At 45.5% G+C, this 17,625-nt stretch overlaps 1 protein-coding gene across 1 annotated transcript in view; it reads right to left on the reverse strand.

Annotated features, from left to right (window-relative positions):
* Positions 1-17,625, reverse strand: part of LOC148144182 (uncharacterized) — a gene marked incomplete at its 5' end in the record, with an annotated part of 303,554 nt that overhangs the window by 78,952 nt on the left and 206,977 nt on the right. The window contains 1 exon segment of the mRNA XM_087975306.1: positions 10,259-11,213. Within this exon segment, the coding sequence (XP_087831432.1) occupies positions 10,259-11,213 (955 nt within the window).

Here is a 17,625-nt window from a genome sequence, read left to right on the forward strand (position 1 = left end):
TGTGATTTCAACATAAGAGCATAAGAACTAGGAGCAAGAGTCAGCCTTCCGGCCCTTCGAGTCTGCTCCACCACTCAATAAGATCATGACTAATCTTTTTGTGGACTATGCTGCACTTACCTGCGTTTTCACCACATCCTTAATTCTTTTATTTTTCAAAAACGGATCTCCTGCTTCTAGTGATTGCTGAAGTAATGTCAAATCCTTCCCTGGGCAAGGAATTCCATAGATTAACAACCCTCTGGGTGAAGAAGTTTCTTCTCAATTCAGTTTTAAACCTGCTTCCTCTAATCTTGAGGCCATGTGCTCTTATCCTAGTCTCACCTACCAATGCAACATCATACTTCTATTTCTTTCATAATTTAATATATTTCTGTAAGATCCCCTCCAAACAAACCTGCTGGACTATAACCTGGTGTCATGTGACTTATGACTAAAAAATTTGTTATTACGCATCCTCATAGCAGTGGGATTTCAGGGCTCGAAGATAGGGACACTACCACTGCGCCTGAAAAAAAACCTCTGCAGCAAATAGGCCCTCTTCGATTGAATGAATGGGGAGAGGTTTCTTCTCAACATGGGATACAAATATGATACCCTCAGAGCCCTTTACACTAAATTGAGCCCTCTTCAGTTGAATGAATGGATGTGGAGGTGCCACAGTTGAATTGGTTGATAACGTTAAAAATCACATCTTCCCCCTGAATATGTGACATTACCGCAATAGCCCCACAGCCCGTTGCAGTAAATTGGGTCATCTGCTGTTGAATGAATGAACGGGAATGAAAAGGGTGGATACACTGACGTGATTGTGAAATTCTCCACCAATCCCAAAGCTTGTGGTCGGTACCGACTAATCGGAGAGAGATATTGCAGAGGGTGGGACCAACACGACGCACAAAGCCAGCCGCCATTGGTCAGGTGGAGTAAGGTGCGCTTTGATTGGAGGGGCCGCGAATGACGCGCGTCACTGAAGGAGGAGACGGAATGAAGAAGAAAAACAAAGATGGCGGCGCGAGGCTGCGGTTTTGTCATCGACTCAGCGGGCGGTTTCTGACGGAGGGAGGGGGGCAGACAGGCATCGTTTACCTCAGAAAATACCTTTAAAATACATTTCAAATTAAAGCCAGAACTTTTCAAACAAAAGTTGTGAAGAAAAGGAGACAGTCCCCGGTGGGGTTTATTGTTTATTTTTGTATAATTCCCGGGGCCCGGGAAGGGGGAGGTGACGGTTATCGGGTGAACGAGAAAACAAATTAAAAATGTCGGCGGTGGAGGAGAGAGAGCCGGCGCCCGCGGCTTCTTCGGCGGCGGCCGGAGCCCAGGAGCTCAACAACCCCCCGGAGCTGGAGGAAGGTCCGAGCTCCAAGAAGCGGGGGGTCCGGCTGGAGGCTGGATTTGCTCAAGGCTTGTATCTATTAACTTATTTAAATGGTACCTACTGTATGGGGCTATGGTTTACATTAAAACCGGAGGATCATATCAGAGTGTTTGTTTATATTTAGCAGCGGTAGTTGGTAAAATACACTCCCTGGAGGAGCACCTTCTATGATGTTGCATTTCTTGCCTTCTGCCCTTCCCCCATTTGTTACCTCTCATCTTGATTTTACTTTTTTTTTGGTCAAATTTAATTTCATATTAATGAGACTTGGTGTTCACTGTGTGTTATTAATTTGTTTGTTGAATTACTGTAAGAAAAAAATTAATGGTGTCATGTCATTTCTGATGTCAGAGTTTGACATTGAATGTGCAGATGTGAATACCAATAAGTTGTGAAAATAAATCAAGAACTTGTGGTTCTAAAAAAAAAAGCAGTTCACTGATATTAATGGCATTGTCTCATTTGAGGATGATGATTTGAGTCTGACCAACAAACCGTTTCATGTAGTCACCCAATTTAATTAAAATTTTCTTTAACTTAATTAAAGAAAATAACCCTGGCAGACTAAAATTTGTACAATTTGTTTATAAGATTTATTTATATGTCCCTTGCTCTCGATGTGGTCTCTGCCACATTGGGGAGACTGGACGCCAACTTGCAGAACATTTCAGGGAACAGCTCTGGGACGCCAAAACGAAACGACCCCACCGCCTTGTGGCTGAACGCTTTAACTCCCCCTCCCAATCCGTCAAGGACACGCAAGTACTCTGGTGCCTTCCCCTCCAAGCTCTAGCTACCTGACGCTTGGAGGAAGAACATCTTGTCTTCTGCCTTGGGACCCACCAACTACATAGGATCAATGTAGATTTCACCAGTTTCCTTATTTCCCCTCCCCTCCCCCCACACCACACACCTTGTCCCAGATCCAGAGTTGAAAAATGTGGTGCTGGAAAAATGCCTCGAGGAATTCCCTGGCTGTTCTCTGGCATAGCACTCATCCACAGATTCTATCAACAAACACATTGACCTGGACCCAATATACCGGCCACTGCAGCAGACAGTTGGAACTGACAACCGGAAGCGGCAGAGACAAACCACTATAAATGCTGGAGGAAACATCACAGAAGCGCTTCACAAGAGGCTCCCAAGCACTGAGGATATCACCTGGACAGGAGATGAAACGTCTGCAACAAAAATTCCCAGCTCGGCGAACAGAACCACAACAATGAGCACCCGAGCTACAAATCTTCTCTCAAACTTTGAATTGAGCATAGGAGTTGGGACATCCTGTTGCAACTGTCACACGAGCCACACAACACAAGGCGTGGTCCTTCTCTGACTTACCATCCCTTGGAATATCGGGGGGAAGACACCCCTTTAATTGTAACATTCAGGAAATATGCCTTATTTCAACAAAAATGTGCTGTGCTCACAGATGTTTGGACAGAGAAAGGGAGTTGCAGTCTGGAGTGAAGCTCAACCTTCATTCAGAAAGAGAGGAGCAGCAGTAGCTTCAGAAGCTCACCGTCCAACTTGCGCATTCAGACAATAGGGGGGCTCTTCTGGGCAAAATCTGGGAATGAAGCAATGTCTCCCCCTTTCCATTCCTTATCCTGGGAGGGAGAGAGAAAGGGGGAAGCACTGTTCACTTGCAACAACGGGAGGCAGTATGAATACAAGCAGGGAGCAGACTCTGCAAAAGTCAGTTTCAGTCGGCTTCTTCTGAAATATTGTGTGCAATCCTGGTCTCCCTCCTATAGGCAGGATGTTGTGAAACTTGAAAGGATTCAGAGAAGAGTCACAAGGCTGTTGCCAGGGTAGGAGGGTTTGAACCACAAGGAGAGGCTGAATAAGATGGGGCTGTTTTCCCTCGAGCATCGCAGGCTGAATGTGTGTTTTTTAAAGAGGTTTATAAAAACTTGAGTGTGGATGGGGTGAATAATCAAGGTCTTTTCCCTGGGATAGGGGGAGTGCGGAGCTAGAGGGCATAGGTTTAGGGCGAGAGGGGGAAAATTTAAAAGGGACCTTGCAGTCAACCTTTTTTTTGCAGAGGGTGAAGCGTGTATGGAATGAGCTGCGGAGGAAGTGGTGGAGGCATCTGGATGGTTATATGCAAAGGAAGGGTTTAGAGGGATATGGACCAAGTGATGGCAAATGGAACTAGACTAATTTTGGATATCCGGTCGGCATGGACAAGTTAGATTGAAGGATCTGTTTCTGTGCTTTATGTCTCTGACTGTATGACTGGTGAAAAGTGTTGGCATTCGTCGAAACATTTATGCAACAGAAAATTATAAGAAGGTAAAGATAAACCTCACGTCATCGATCAATGAATCCTGGTGTAGTATGGATGTATTTCCAGTAATAGAGTCAGTATGGCATGGAAGGAGTCCAAAACGACGGCTTCTTTTACAAAAAGTCACACTTAAAACTTAAATCTGAGTCTTCTGGAATTGTAAGACAACCGTGCGTTAATATAAGACAGATAAGTCTGGGGTATATGTTAAATGTTTGATGGAATGTTTATGGCTCTAAAAGCCTGATTTGCAGTTGTTTCTGGGCTCATAATATTGCACTGCAGCATATTGTATATCTTCAGTAAGAACGTCAATACCGCATGATAGATGTCCATTCAGCAACTTGAGTGAACTCTTCCTGGAGTATGCAATCCACCACATTACCCTGCTGTATACATTTACGTATAGATCAGCACAAAGATCTTGGGTATTAAGAGAGGAAACAATGATCCACAGAAACTAGAAATGTGTGTTCTGATTTTCTATTGTGGACTGACAGCGATGACCTTTGCAATCTCTTTCCACAGGAATATTACAAGAGAAGAATTTGGAGGCAGAAATCTCAGACCAAACATCACATCGAAGTCTGACAATCGCTTGATTCACCAGGACTTGGATATTGATGGCCTTGTAAACAAAGGGGAGAAGGTCTGTCTGCTTTGTTAGGTTTTAAATGTCAGTGTGACTGGAAACTCACAGAGTCTCACATACCCACACACCAGAGTAGTGACTGGAACATGTTTTACAGAGTTCTCCAATTATCAGAGGGTTCACCAGTAACACCACACCTATGCTGTAAGTGTGAGCGAGTTTCAACTGATTGTTGAACCTGGAGAAATACGAGGACACCTGCACCATGGAGAAATCATGAAAATGCAGGGAGTGTCGGAACGGTTTCCCTTCCCCGCCTGCCCGATATTCATCAGCATTTATATACCGGGCAGCGGCCATTCACCTGCATTCAGCACAGGAAAGGCTTCACTCAGTCGCATCACCTCCTGGTCCACATTGGGGAGAAACTGCTCATCTGCCCTGTATGCTGAAGCAGATGAAGGTCATTTTTTTTTTATCCTGGATGGAGCATACTGCAGGTATACCTGAAATAGATACATTTGTCTCTATCCCATTGAGTCTCCAGCACAGGGCCAGTCTGGGCTGCTCAATTGGTGTCTCAGTGTTTATTATTCTGCACCTGAGCCTACATCCACCCCTCTTCATTGCCCCCCCATCTCCCCTCCATCAGCATAAAGATATCCCCCACTTTTCGAAAGTTCACTTTACACTACTTCACTTTAACAAAAGACCTACATTAATACCTGTTCTCACAAACCGAAAGAAATCCGAAGAGGATTGTCGCTTTTACAAAGAAAGGCATAATATAAATTAATTCATGGTAATTGCTTCTTCGCTTTAGGCCATTTCGGCTTATGAAAGGAACACTCGACTTTCAAATAGTGGGGGAAAGCTGTATCAATACAATACAGCACAGTCACAGGCCCTTCTCACTTGCTTTAGGCACACACACCCCCTCAAGCCTGTGCTACTTCTTAATTCTTACTTAGAATTAAGTAATTTATTGCCCATGTGTGGCTTCTGTTCCTCTATTCACCTCCCCTTCATGCGTCTATCAAGATACACCTTAAACGTTGTTAAGGTGCCTGCTTCCATTACCTCCACTGGCAGTGCGTTCCAGAAACCCACCACCCCTCTGTGTAAATTCCCCACCCCCACCACTTTCCCCCCCCAAACAGTCCTTGAACCTCTTTTAGTTGAACTTTCTACTTTGGAGGGAAAAAAACTCCTCTGACTATCATAGAATCCCTCCAGCGTGGAAACAGACCATTTAGCCCAACAAGTCAACACTGGCCCTCTAAAGATTAACACATAGAGACTCGTTTTCTTACCCCCATTATCTACATTTACTCCTGACTAATGCACCGAACTTACACATCCCTGAACATTGGGGCAATTTACACACAGACAATCCAACTTATCCTGCCTCTCCCTGGACGATATGGGTAATTTAGCATCGCTAATCCACCCTAACCTATACAAGTTTGGATTGTAGGAGGAAGCCCGAGCACCCGGAGGAAGCCCACACAGACACGGGAGGTGGGGTGCAGGGACAATGTGCCAACTCCACACAGATAGTTGCCTGAGACTAAAATCGAACGCAGGTCTCTGGCACTGTGAGGCGTCAGTGCGAACCACTGAGCTACCCTGCCACCCCTGTCCAGCCAATCTGTGTATTTCAGCATTTTGTCGAGGTCTCCTCTCAGCCTCTGTTTTTCCAAAGAAAATAATCCAGGTTTATGCCTCCTCTGCTCATAACGAGAGCCCTCCAGACTAGGCAATGTCCTGGTGAACCTTGCCTGTACCCTCTACCAGAGCACCCACATCCTTCCAGTAGCACCGTGATCAGAACTACACACTATATTCTGAATGTGGCCATAATAAACAGCTGTAACGTAACTCTTACACTCAAGGAAGTGTGCTGTGTGCTTTCTTGACCACCGTGCCCACCTGCATTACCACTTCCATGGATCTATATGCCCAGATCTCTCTGTATGCCAGTGCTCCTATGTGTTCTGCCATTTATCATACAATTCTTGTATTTCCTTCATCTCTATCGAGCTTCACCTTAACTGTCTTTCTCTCTTCATCTCTTTTTCCCCCCTTCTCATCCCTCCACACATCAGCATATCATAAGACCATAGGAGCAGAAATTAGGCCATTCAGCCTGCTTCGCCATTCAATTATGGCTGATAAGTTTCTCAACCCCATTCTCTCCCTTAACCCTTGATCCTCACGAACCTATCTATCTCCGTCTTAAATATATTCAGTAACCTGGCCTCCGCAGCCTTCTGTGGCAGTGAATTCCACAGACTCACCACACTCTGGCTGAAGGAGCCTCTCTTCCCTCTGTTCTAAAGGGTCTTCCCTTGACGCGAAGGCTGAGCCCTCAGGTTCTAGTCTGTCCTACCAATGGAAACACCTTCCCAACATCCACACCGTTCATTATTTTGTAGGTTTCAATTAGATCCCCTCTCATCCTTCTGAACTCCATGAAGTATAAACCTAGAGTCCTCTAATGTTCTTCATATGTTAAATTTTTCATTCCTGGACCATTCTTGTGAACCTCCTCTGAACATGTTCTAGGGCCAGTACATCCTTCCTGAGATATGGGGCCCACATCTACATACAGTACTCTAATTGTGGGCTGACCGGAGCCTTACAGAGCCTCAGAAGTACATCCCTGCATTTATATTCAAGTCTGATCAAAATAAATGCCATCATTGCATTTGCCTCCCCAACTACTGACTCAACCTGTAAGTTTACCTTGAGAGAATCCTGGAGTAGAACTCCATAGTCCCTTTTCACATCAGATTTCTGAATTTTCTCCCCATAATCCTTCTGTTCCAGAGTAGCAGCAGAGATTTCCAGACACCTCGATTGTTTTCAGGGATACCAAGGGATCTTTGGAATTGCCAGTATCTCAGGAGGAGGCAGAGGGGAATGTGGTGTGGTCCTGTAAACTGCAGAACTTTGCAACTCCCTGAATCAGCAGGAACTCTTTCTGGACCAAGAAACAAAAGGGCCACTGAGAAACTGCTACATCAGGAGGCAGAAATTAGGCCATTCAGCCCATTGAATGGTGGAGCAGACTCAATCATTCTTAAGTATCAAGGGTTACAGGGAGAATTGGGTTGAGAAACGTATCAGCCACGATTGAATAGTGGAGCAGACTCAATAGGCTGAATGGCCTAATTTCTGGTAGTTAACCATCCCTGGGAAGAAGGACGCAAAACAACAAGATGTTTCCTGGGACAGATGAGCGAAGTGTTTAATAAGCTCATGATAAAAGGACAATTAAGTTTGTCTGTGGAAGGAAGGCCCTGACGTAAAGGGTTTTTTTGCAGGAAACGCTGTATCAAACAAACCACTAAACCTCGAGGATAAGAAGGTAAGCTACAGACCGGAGATCTCCAGAAGTATGGGGAGGTGGTGTTAGAATCTAAAGAAGCATCACATCACAGATTTGAAAGTGAGGAATCTCCACCAGAATTCAACCAGAATGATGTAGCAGCAGTACTTGGAAGAAGAATGCTGCACTAAATCCCTGGACACTTCCAGAGACAGATACTGTTGGGGGAAACTCAGTTAAATTCTGCCATCAATTGGGTGATAGCCAAGTTGTGAGTGAGGTTGAACTTGGTTACATAGAAGAATACAGCGCAGTACAGGCCCTTTGACCCTCGATGTTGTGCCGATCCAAGCCCACCTAACCTACACTAACCCACTATCCTCCATATGCCTATCCAATGCCTGCTTAAATGCCCATAAAGAGGGAGCGTCCACCATTGCTACTGGCAGGGCATTCCATGAACTCACTACTCGCTGAGTAAAGAATCTACCCCTAACATCTGTCCTATACCGACCACCCCTTAATTTAAAGCTATGCCCCCTTGTAATAGCTGACTCCATACGTGGAAAAAGGTTCTCATGGTCAACCCTATCTAAACCTCTTATCATCTTGTACACCTCTATCAAGTCACCCCTAAACCTTCTTTTCTCCAATGAAAACTTGAGGAGTTTTATTTTTGGTTGCTCCATACAATAAAGTGTTAATCATTGTTTCAGCAGTTAATTGTGTGCAGTTTCTGAGTTAAGAGCCAAATTAAGACGATTCACCCACAACCACAGTGAGAGGCTGGGATTCATGTTGACTCCATTGCATTCAGCACTACATTACGTCAATACTTTTATAAAGCAAAGGCTGACAGCCATACCTATCTCAAAGAGAAACACCCAGAGGAGCGTGTCGCCCAATAATCTGTAAAATTAGCATGAAAAGTGGTGTAACCTGCTCTAGTGATAAGAATAAATCCCCAACACTTTAAAATCAACAATCAGCAATTTATTTATCCAACTCTCACGGTGAACAAATGAACAAAAGTATTAACATACTGGATACAGGCCAGGAGCAGATGGGTGGCACTAGTTTAGTTGGGGATCATGGACTGGTTGGTCTGAAGGGTCTGTTTCCAGGCTGCATGACTCCATAGCACGGAATGAATGAGGATCCATCCCAAAGATGATAAAGGTTTCAAGCACCACCTTAGGCAAATGTGTGGACACCCCTCCAGATAACTGAGGGCAGTGGGACACTGAGGGTCAGTAGATCAGTCAGCCAGCCAGTTCTCTCCAGGAGACTTGTCTCTCAAGAAAGGAAGTGGTTTCCTGCCCCATCAGCCAGATTACCCAGTTTGGATTAGGTCCTATATTTCCAACAAAATAGATAGACAGGGCAGTGTCTATAACAAATATGTTATTAAACTTGGAAGCATGCTGAAGACATATACAAGGATGTTACCAGGATTCAAGGGTCTGTGTAAAAGGGAGAGGTTGGACAAGCTAAGATATTTTTATTTAGAGCATTAAGAGTCTGAGAGAGGCCCTTCGAGAAGTGAAGAGATCGTGAGAGGGTGAATGCACGGGGTTGGGGAAGTGAGGGCTAGAGGGCATCAGTTTAAGGTTAGAGGAAAAAGAATAAAAGGAAATGTGAGGGGCAAGGTTTCTTTTCACACAGACGGTGGTACACATATGGAATGAGATGCCAGTGGAAGTGGTTGAGGTGGGTACATTAACAACATTTAAAAGGCATTGGGGCAAATACGTGGATAGGAAAGGTATGGAAGGAAATGGGCCAAGTGCAGGGAAATGGGCTTAGTGTTGATGGACAGTTTGGTCGGTGTGGACCATGTTGGGCCGAAGGGCCTGTCTCCTGCTGTAGGACTCTATGATTTGCATCTCTTTGTTGGTCAGACAGTTTTGAGTTTCCAAATGGAACATCTCACAATCAGGCCGAATAAAATCCAATCTCATTCGTCAACTCTGATGCGGAGGTGCTGGTGTTGAATTGGGGTGGACAAGGTCAGAAGTCACATGGCACCAGATGAAGTGATGAGGGGGCAGTACTCATGAAAGAGCAATGCTCCTAAAGCTTGTGATTTCAAATAAACTTGTTGCACTATAACATGGTGTCGTGTGACTTCAGACTTCTTCAACTCAAACTTGATGGGATACTTTGTCCAACTCGGCATATTTTATCAAGATTGCTTGGAGGAATTCTTTTTTTTAAAGATTAGATTCCCTACAGTATGGAAACAGGTCCTTTGGCCCAACAAGTCCACACTGGCCCTCCGCAGAGTAACCCAGCCATTCCCCTATCCCTCTACATTTACCCCAACTAATGCACCACACCGACACATCCCTGAACACTATGGGACAATTTAGATGGGCCAATTCATCCTAACCTGCACACCTTTAGACCAGGGGAAGGAAACCAGAGCACTCAGAGGTAACCCATACAGACGTGGGGCGTGCAACGTGAAAGCTACACACAGACTGTCTCCCCAAGGGTGGAATTGAACCCAGGTCAGCATCGTGAGGCAGTGATACTAACCACTGAGTCACCATGCCACCCCTGAGCCATATAGGTGGGCTTGGTGGGGGTGAGTCCAGCACAAAACACAAAAGCTCACTGCACCCACTGTCAGAATGGGCAGGAGGTTCAGCCCTGGGGGTGACCTACTGCAGTGTCACTGGTGGAATCTGATTGTTGGATGCACTGGTGCCTCCGCAAGTTGCAGGACAATGAGAACCTCCGCCTGCAGTCAGGGCAGGCAAACGGCCTCTCCCCAGTGTGGACCCATTGATGGGCCAGCAGTTTGGAGGAGTGGGTGAACCCCTTCCCGCACTCGGGGCAGCTGAATGGCTTTTCCCTGGTGTGGACCTGCTGGTGGGACAGCAGGTCAGAGGAATTGCTGAAAGCCTTACCACACTCAGAGCAAGCGAAAGGCCTCTCCCTCATGTGGATTTGCCGGTGTCTCAGCAGGTCTGAGGAATTGCTGAAGGCCTTCCCGCACACTGGACAGCTGAAGGGCCTCTCCCCCGTGTGGACCCGCTGATGGGCCAGCAGGTTGGAGGATTTACTGAAGGCCTTCCCGCATTCTGGGCAGCTGAAGGGCCTCTCCCCCGTGTGGATCCGCTGATGGGCCAGCAGGTTGGAGGAATTGCTGAAGGCCTTCCCACACTCTAGGCAGCTGAAGGGCCTCTCCCCCGTGTGGACCCGCTGGTGGCTCCGCAGGTGGGAGGTTTTGCTGAAGGCCTTCCCACACTCTGGGCAGCTGAAGGGCCTTTCCCCCGTGTGGATTCGCCGGTGGGTCAGCAGAGAGGAGGAATTGCTGAAGGCCTTCCCACACTCTGGGCAGCTAAAGGGCCGCTCCCCCGTGTGGACCCGCTGATGGACCAGCAGGGAGGAGGAATTGCTGAAGGCCTTCCCACACTCTGGGCAGCTGAAGGGCCTCACCCCCGTGTGGACCCGCCGGTGCCTCAGCAGGTTGGAGGAATCGCTGAAGGCCTTCCCGCATTCGGGGCAGCTGAATGGCCTCTCCCCCGTGTGGACCCGACGGTGCGTCAGCAGGTTGGAGGAATTGCTGAAGGCTTTCCCGCACTCGTGGCAACTGAAGAGCCTCTCCCCTGCATGGATTCGCTGGTGGGTCTGGAGGTTGTCCACCCAAGTGAATCCTTTCCCGCACATGGAGCAGTAAAACTTCCTCTCACCAGTGTGTATATGCTGGTGGGGCAGCAGGACACAGGAGCAAGTAAAGCCCTTTGCCCGCTCGGGGCAGGAGAACGGCCTCTTCCCAGTGTGATTGCACTGATGAGCCGCCAGGACAGGTGGGACATGGAAGCCCTTCCCGCAGTCGCCACAATTCCATGGTTTCTCAACAGGGCGTGTTTCCTCAGGTTTCTCCATGGCCGAAGCTTCAGCTGCACACACACGTGTACAACCCTGCCATGAATTCTTCTTTCCAGGCAGTAGAGTTCTTTCAGGCTCCACACTCAGTGCGCTGCAACAGTAGGGTCTTTCAACCGTACTCAAACTGGAACCAAAAAGAACGCTTTGCTCCTTCTCACAGAATCATAGTTGAAAATTGTTGCGGTCCTGATGGATTGAGTAACTATCAGACATTGATGTGAAAGTGAGGACTGGAGACGCTGGAGAGTCAGAGTCAAAAACTGCATCGCTGGAAAAGCGCAGCACAGCAAGCAGCATCAGAGAAGCAGGAGAATCAACATTTTGGACATAAGCCCTTTATCTGTTAACTTGAAACTTCTGTCTTCAGATAGTCTGTAAGAAAAGATTACAAAGTCATCACTGCCAATCCAGTTTTTTTTAATAGATATTTTTATTAGAAATTTAACATTTTAACAAGTTTACAAAAATAAACAAAACTCTCAGATATAAACATTGATATACAATTAACTCAAATATACAATAGCCAAAATTTAACAAAAAACAGAAAAAAAACGAAAAAGAAAAAAATCAAACAAAACTCAACTATCTACTAATCTAACCTACAACTAACCAGAGTGTATATTTAAGTCTCTTACATGCTCGGGATGTGTTAGCATCAGATATAATAAAACCCGTATTCGTGCGGGATTCGTCCCCCGAGGGGCCCCGGACCAGCCAGGTTTGTAATCTCAATTAAATAAAAGCCCTTGTTAGGATAGCCGAAATATCTGTATTTATGTAATTCAAGAAGGGCTGCCATATTTTATAAAATAATTCGGTCTTTCGGTGCACCATATTTGTAAGGAAGTCAAGGGGAATACATTCCATAATTAATCTGTGCCAATTTGAAAGTCCAGGGTGGCCCTCAGCCGCCCAGTTCACCAAAATATTTTTCCTTGCACGAAAGAAAGAATAGAAAATAGTCTCTTCCCGTACGTGTCCAGGGAGGGAAGGTTTGAAAAGCCCAAGAGGAGAGATACAGGGTCCACTTTAATTTCCGTTCCTAAAATTTCTGTCAGGGTACTTGCTACTTTAGTCCAATATCTACAGATCTTATGACAGGTCCATAGGCAATGTACATGAGTGCCCACTTCTATTTTGCATTTAGGACACATTGGAGATGCTCCTGCCTTAAATTTTGCCAATCGAACCGGTGCTATATGGGCCCTATGAAGTATCTTCAGCTGGATAGCCTGGGTTCTGTTACAGATAGTAATTCTTCTAGCATTTTCCCAAATATCATTCCACGTTTCTATAGATTTCTAGTCCCAAATCCTGATCTCATGTTTTAAGCAGATTATACATATCTCCCGATACTTTATCATGTAGTAAATGATAAATAGTACTGACGGAAAATACCCCCACTGGTCGTAGGACACTACATTCTCTATCTGATTTATAAAGACTATCTGATAACGTGGTCTTCTTCTGTATATAATCTCGAATTTGGAAGTATCGAAAGAGGTCTCCATTAGGTAATCCGAATTTCTGACGCAGCTGTTCAAAAGACATCAGGACCCCATCTTTAAATAGATCCCCTAAACATGAGATACCCCTGGATCTCCAGAGTTTAAAAGTGGCATCTGTCAACCCCAGTTGGAATCCCCATGCTCCCACTATCGGTGCATAAGGGGATGTTTTATGTGAATTGCCCTCATTTTGCCGCATTCTATTCCAAACACTGCCAGTCCAGTTAAGAATGAGATATCAAGGCATTGACACTGACACCAGACAGAAACTGTACATATAGATGTGGCAAATGTTAGTGGCAAGCCAGAGTGATAGAGATATGTAGCACAGAAACAGACCCTTCGGTCTAATTCATGCGTGCCAACGAGATAACCTAACCTAATCTCGGCCAATTTGCCAGCATTTGGCCCATATCGTCTAAACCCTTCCTAATCGTATACCCATCCAGATGCCTTTTAATGTCATAATTGTACCAGCACCCACCACTTCCTCTGACAGCTCTTTCCTTAAACATGCCACTTTCTGCATGAAAGACTTATCCCTTAGGTTCCTTTGTTAAGTTCTTTTGCTTGAGCTTCTTACACTGCAATACTCCAACTTCTGTGAACAACCAAACTTTATTAAGTACAGTACAAGCTGTGGAGAAACTCTTAACACTCTTCACAATGCTGGTACACAACAGTACCAAAAAAAAACAAACCCCTTAAACAAAGTAAAACTGAAACAGAGGCTTACAGTTGAAGTTAGAAGGGCAGAAGGAAACAGTGTTAGCAGCCTTTCTCCACATAGTCCACTGCTTAACCCACCCAAACGAGACTTCAGCTTTCAGGACTGACCACTCCCCTTTCATTGTACAGGTCACTTCTAAAACATAAAAGCTTTGGCCTCAAGTCTCATCTGTTCACATATAACCAAAAATGCCTCCCAATACTGTTTTTCATCTCTGTACTAAACCAGTCACTTCGGAGCCCAGGTTATTTTACCACCCCTGTGAAAAAAAAAACCAAGGACACAGCATCCTTGAGAAGAATGACCAGCTTTTAGTAAAATGACCAGCTTTTAGTAAAAAGGACCAGCTTTGTGACTGAGGGATATAGGCCAAACACCGGCAGATGGGATTAGATTAGTTTGAGAACATAGCATGGAGTAGTTGGACTGAAGAGACTGTTTCTGTGCTGTTTGACTCGGTAATTGTTCTGCAATGGTCTGAAAACCATTTCCTTGCCTTCCCCCATAAACGTCCACTTCTTTGTTGTTCCAAAATCAGATGAACTCAGCCTTGAATATATTCAATGATCCCATAACTGCAGGAAGACATCCCCACTTCTGATCTCAATTCCTCTTGCTAAGATAACACCTGCTTTGCTCATTGCTTGCTGCACCTACCTCACAACTGGCATTAACTGGTATGGAAGGACGCTGAGGCCCCTTTATACACATTCCTGATGAAGGGCTCGTGCCTGTAACGCTGACTCTCCTGCTCATCGGATGCTGCCTCATCTGCTGTGCTTTTCGAGCACCACACTTTTTGACTCTGATCTCCAACATTTGCGGTCCTCACTTTCTCCACATCCCAATATATCACCATTTAAACAATGCATCTCCTTTCTGCTTCCCAGCCCACAGGGAATGCTATCACTTCACATCGTGGTACTGCATTTTCCATGAGTTTGCCAACTGAGACACAGACCTGGCCCAACTTTTCCAGAATCTCTCCCCTCCATAAATTGAGATTGAGAGAGAGACACACACAATAGGGGTGTCTCTGATTAGGAGGACCACGCTCCTTCCGGTCCTCCAGGGCTTCCTATTGGCCCAACAAAAGAAGATCACGCGCAGTTTCCGCGGACAACCAGGAGCACGCGCAGGTTTTGCTGACACCGGCGAACATGCGTAGTGTGTTGTCACCGAGGAGCATGCGCAAGATGCTCTGTGAAGTTGCTGGTGTTACCGACAGGTTTTGTGCCCAAATGACACTCGGAGACAAGAAAGGCTGGAGCGACATTTTATATTTATCCTGCAGCTCCACATTTTATTTGACGACTCATCTTTTCCTCAGGGTAGGGGACTCCCAAACTGGAGGGCATAGGTTGAGGGTGAGAGGGGAAAGATTTAAAAGGGACCTAAGGAGTAGAAAAAAAGTGTGAAAGTTAATTCCCCACAAGTGCCCTCTCCAAACCTGCACATCTTTGGATTGTGGGGAGAAACCGGAGCACCAAAGGAATCCCATGCAGACATGGGGAGAAGGTGCAAACTCCACTCAGACAGTTGCCCGAGACTGGGATCAAACCTGGGTCCCCAGCGCTATAAGGCAGCAATGCCAGCCACTGAGCCTATTCAGAAAAAGCAGCAATTGATTTATATGAGGGTGAGGGGGGAAAGGACTAAAAGGGACCTAAAGGGCAACTATTTTACACAGCGGGTGGTGCATGGATTGAATGAGCTCCCAGAGGAAGTGGTGGAGGCTGGTACAATTACAAAATTCAAAAGGCATCTGGATGGGTATATGAACAGGAAGGTTTGGAGGGATATGGGCCAAGAGCTGGCAAATGGGCCTAGATTAATTTAGGATATCCGATTGGCACGGAACAAACAGTATGTTTCCACACTCCACTACTGTTTCTATATAGTCAGAATTGTTATGACACGGACTGCACCCCCCCCCCCCCCAACTAATTTAAACCCAAAAAAGATTTACCCCATGTGGTAATGTGAAAATTCAAGAGGTAAGGAACTGTTTCTAAAAGTCACTATTTAAAGTTTTATTTAATGATCTAGGACACTAACTTGCAAGTGTTTAAATCTGCTGGGATTTTTCGTACCGCCAAATCTATTCAAATCTGTCTAAACCAGTTCAAATCTCGGACGAAAGCCCTCACATTTTAAAACATTGTGTGCAACCTCCCCCACCTAATTTAAACCAGCAACATAGAGAAGGTTTAACCCATGCAGTAATCTGTAAAAATTCAAGAACCAAGAAACTATTCCCAAAGGTCAGTATTTAAAGTAAAAATTAACAACTTTATTTATTAAAGTCCAACGGTGAATAATTAATTAACAACTATTTACAACTCCTGTCTCTAACCTATCTTCTACCTTCCCCTATACAATACCAGTCCAATAAAAACCCCTGATTAAGATTTACCGAAAGATTCAAACTTCAAAACCAGCCAGCTGTTAAATCTTCTCTTTGTATCTTCCTCTGTAGATTTGCTCTCCAGGTCAGTGTCGATGTTTTTTCTCTGTGCAGACTCCTTCTCTGGACAGGTACCTCTCAGGAGTTCTCACTAGCAGCCTACATTTGTTGGTCTTTTGGCAGTTCTCCTGTAACTGTTCAACTTTTTGTTTTGATTTTGTACTCCAAAGCATCAAATCGTTTCATTGGTGTTAATATTAGATTGGATTAAATTCCCTACAGTGCGGAACCAGGCCCTTCAGTCCAACCAGTCCACACTGACACTCCAAACAGTAACCCACCCAGATCCATTTCCCTCTGACGAATGCATCTAACACTACGGGCAATATAGCATAGTCACTTCACCTGACCTGCACATCTTTGGACTGTGGGAGGAAACTGGAGCACCCAGAGCAAACCCACGCAGACACGGGGAGAATGTGCAAACTCCACACAGTCAGTCACCCAAGGCTGGAATCGACCCTGGTGGTGTGAGGCAGCAGTGCTAACCAATATTCTCAAAATACCAAATTCAAACTTGATTGGAATTCAGTATTTTGGGGCAAGATTTAAATCGATTGGCCAAAATTGAGTATGTTTTTGTCTCCAGGCAACCCAGCTACTGAGCTGTTCGACCAAATGTTAAATTGTTACCTTGTTCAGAACGCTTGGTGCTACGTCAGGTGGTTCTGCTCGCTTTTCAACTCTCTTGAAGGTAGAATACACCTCTACACCTTCTAACAGAACCAATTTTTCAAGACTAGGGTTCGGTCATTCACCCCTAACAGGAGAAAGTGAGTACTGCAGATGCTGGAGATTAGATCAAGAATGTGGTGCTGGAAAAGCACAGCAGGTCAGGCAACATCCAAGGAGCAGGAAAATTGACATTTCGGGAAAATTGACATTTCGAGCAAAAGCCTCATTCACCCCGAACAGCCTGTCCTCAACTGCACATAGTTCAAAGCAAGTTTGAGAAAGATGGCTGCAGCTTTGTCTTAATATAAAATTGAACATGCGTTCAAACTTTACTGCTATTTCTGAATATATTATTTTAGCTATTCTCAATTTGAAAGATCAGCCATTTCTCGTGCATCCCCATCTCCCAGGCAGTTTCATCATCAACCATTCTCTCTCTCTCTCTCTCTCTCTCTCTCTTCTAAGAGCTTGATAGAGCGATCAAAGAGAGCTTGAGGCATGAGAAAGTTCAGTGGGAGTTGGAAGAGAGACAGAATGGACAGGGTGACAGAGTGTGGGGGCCATTGAGAGACTGGGGGGAACAGAGGGTGGTGGGGGCGGAAAGGAAAGACTCGGGGGTCAAAGGGTGGAGGAAGAGAATGAGGGGGAAAGAGAGAAAATGGGGGGCAGAGAGTTGAGGGGTGAGAGAGAATGGATGGGGGCAGTGGGTGGGGAGAGAGACAGCACAATTCCCACCTTCCCC

Source organism: Chiloscyllium plagiosum, unplaced genomic scaffold, assembly GCF_037043375.1.
Source record: "Chiloscyllium plagiosum isolate Xiang-an unplaced genomic scaffold, Cpla_swu_hap1 HiC_scaffold_27, whole genome shotgun sequence".
Classification (NCBI taxonomy): Eukaryota; Metazoa; Chordata; class Chondrichthyes; order Orectolobiformes; family Hemiscylliidae; genus Chiloscyllium; species Chiloscyllium plagiosum.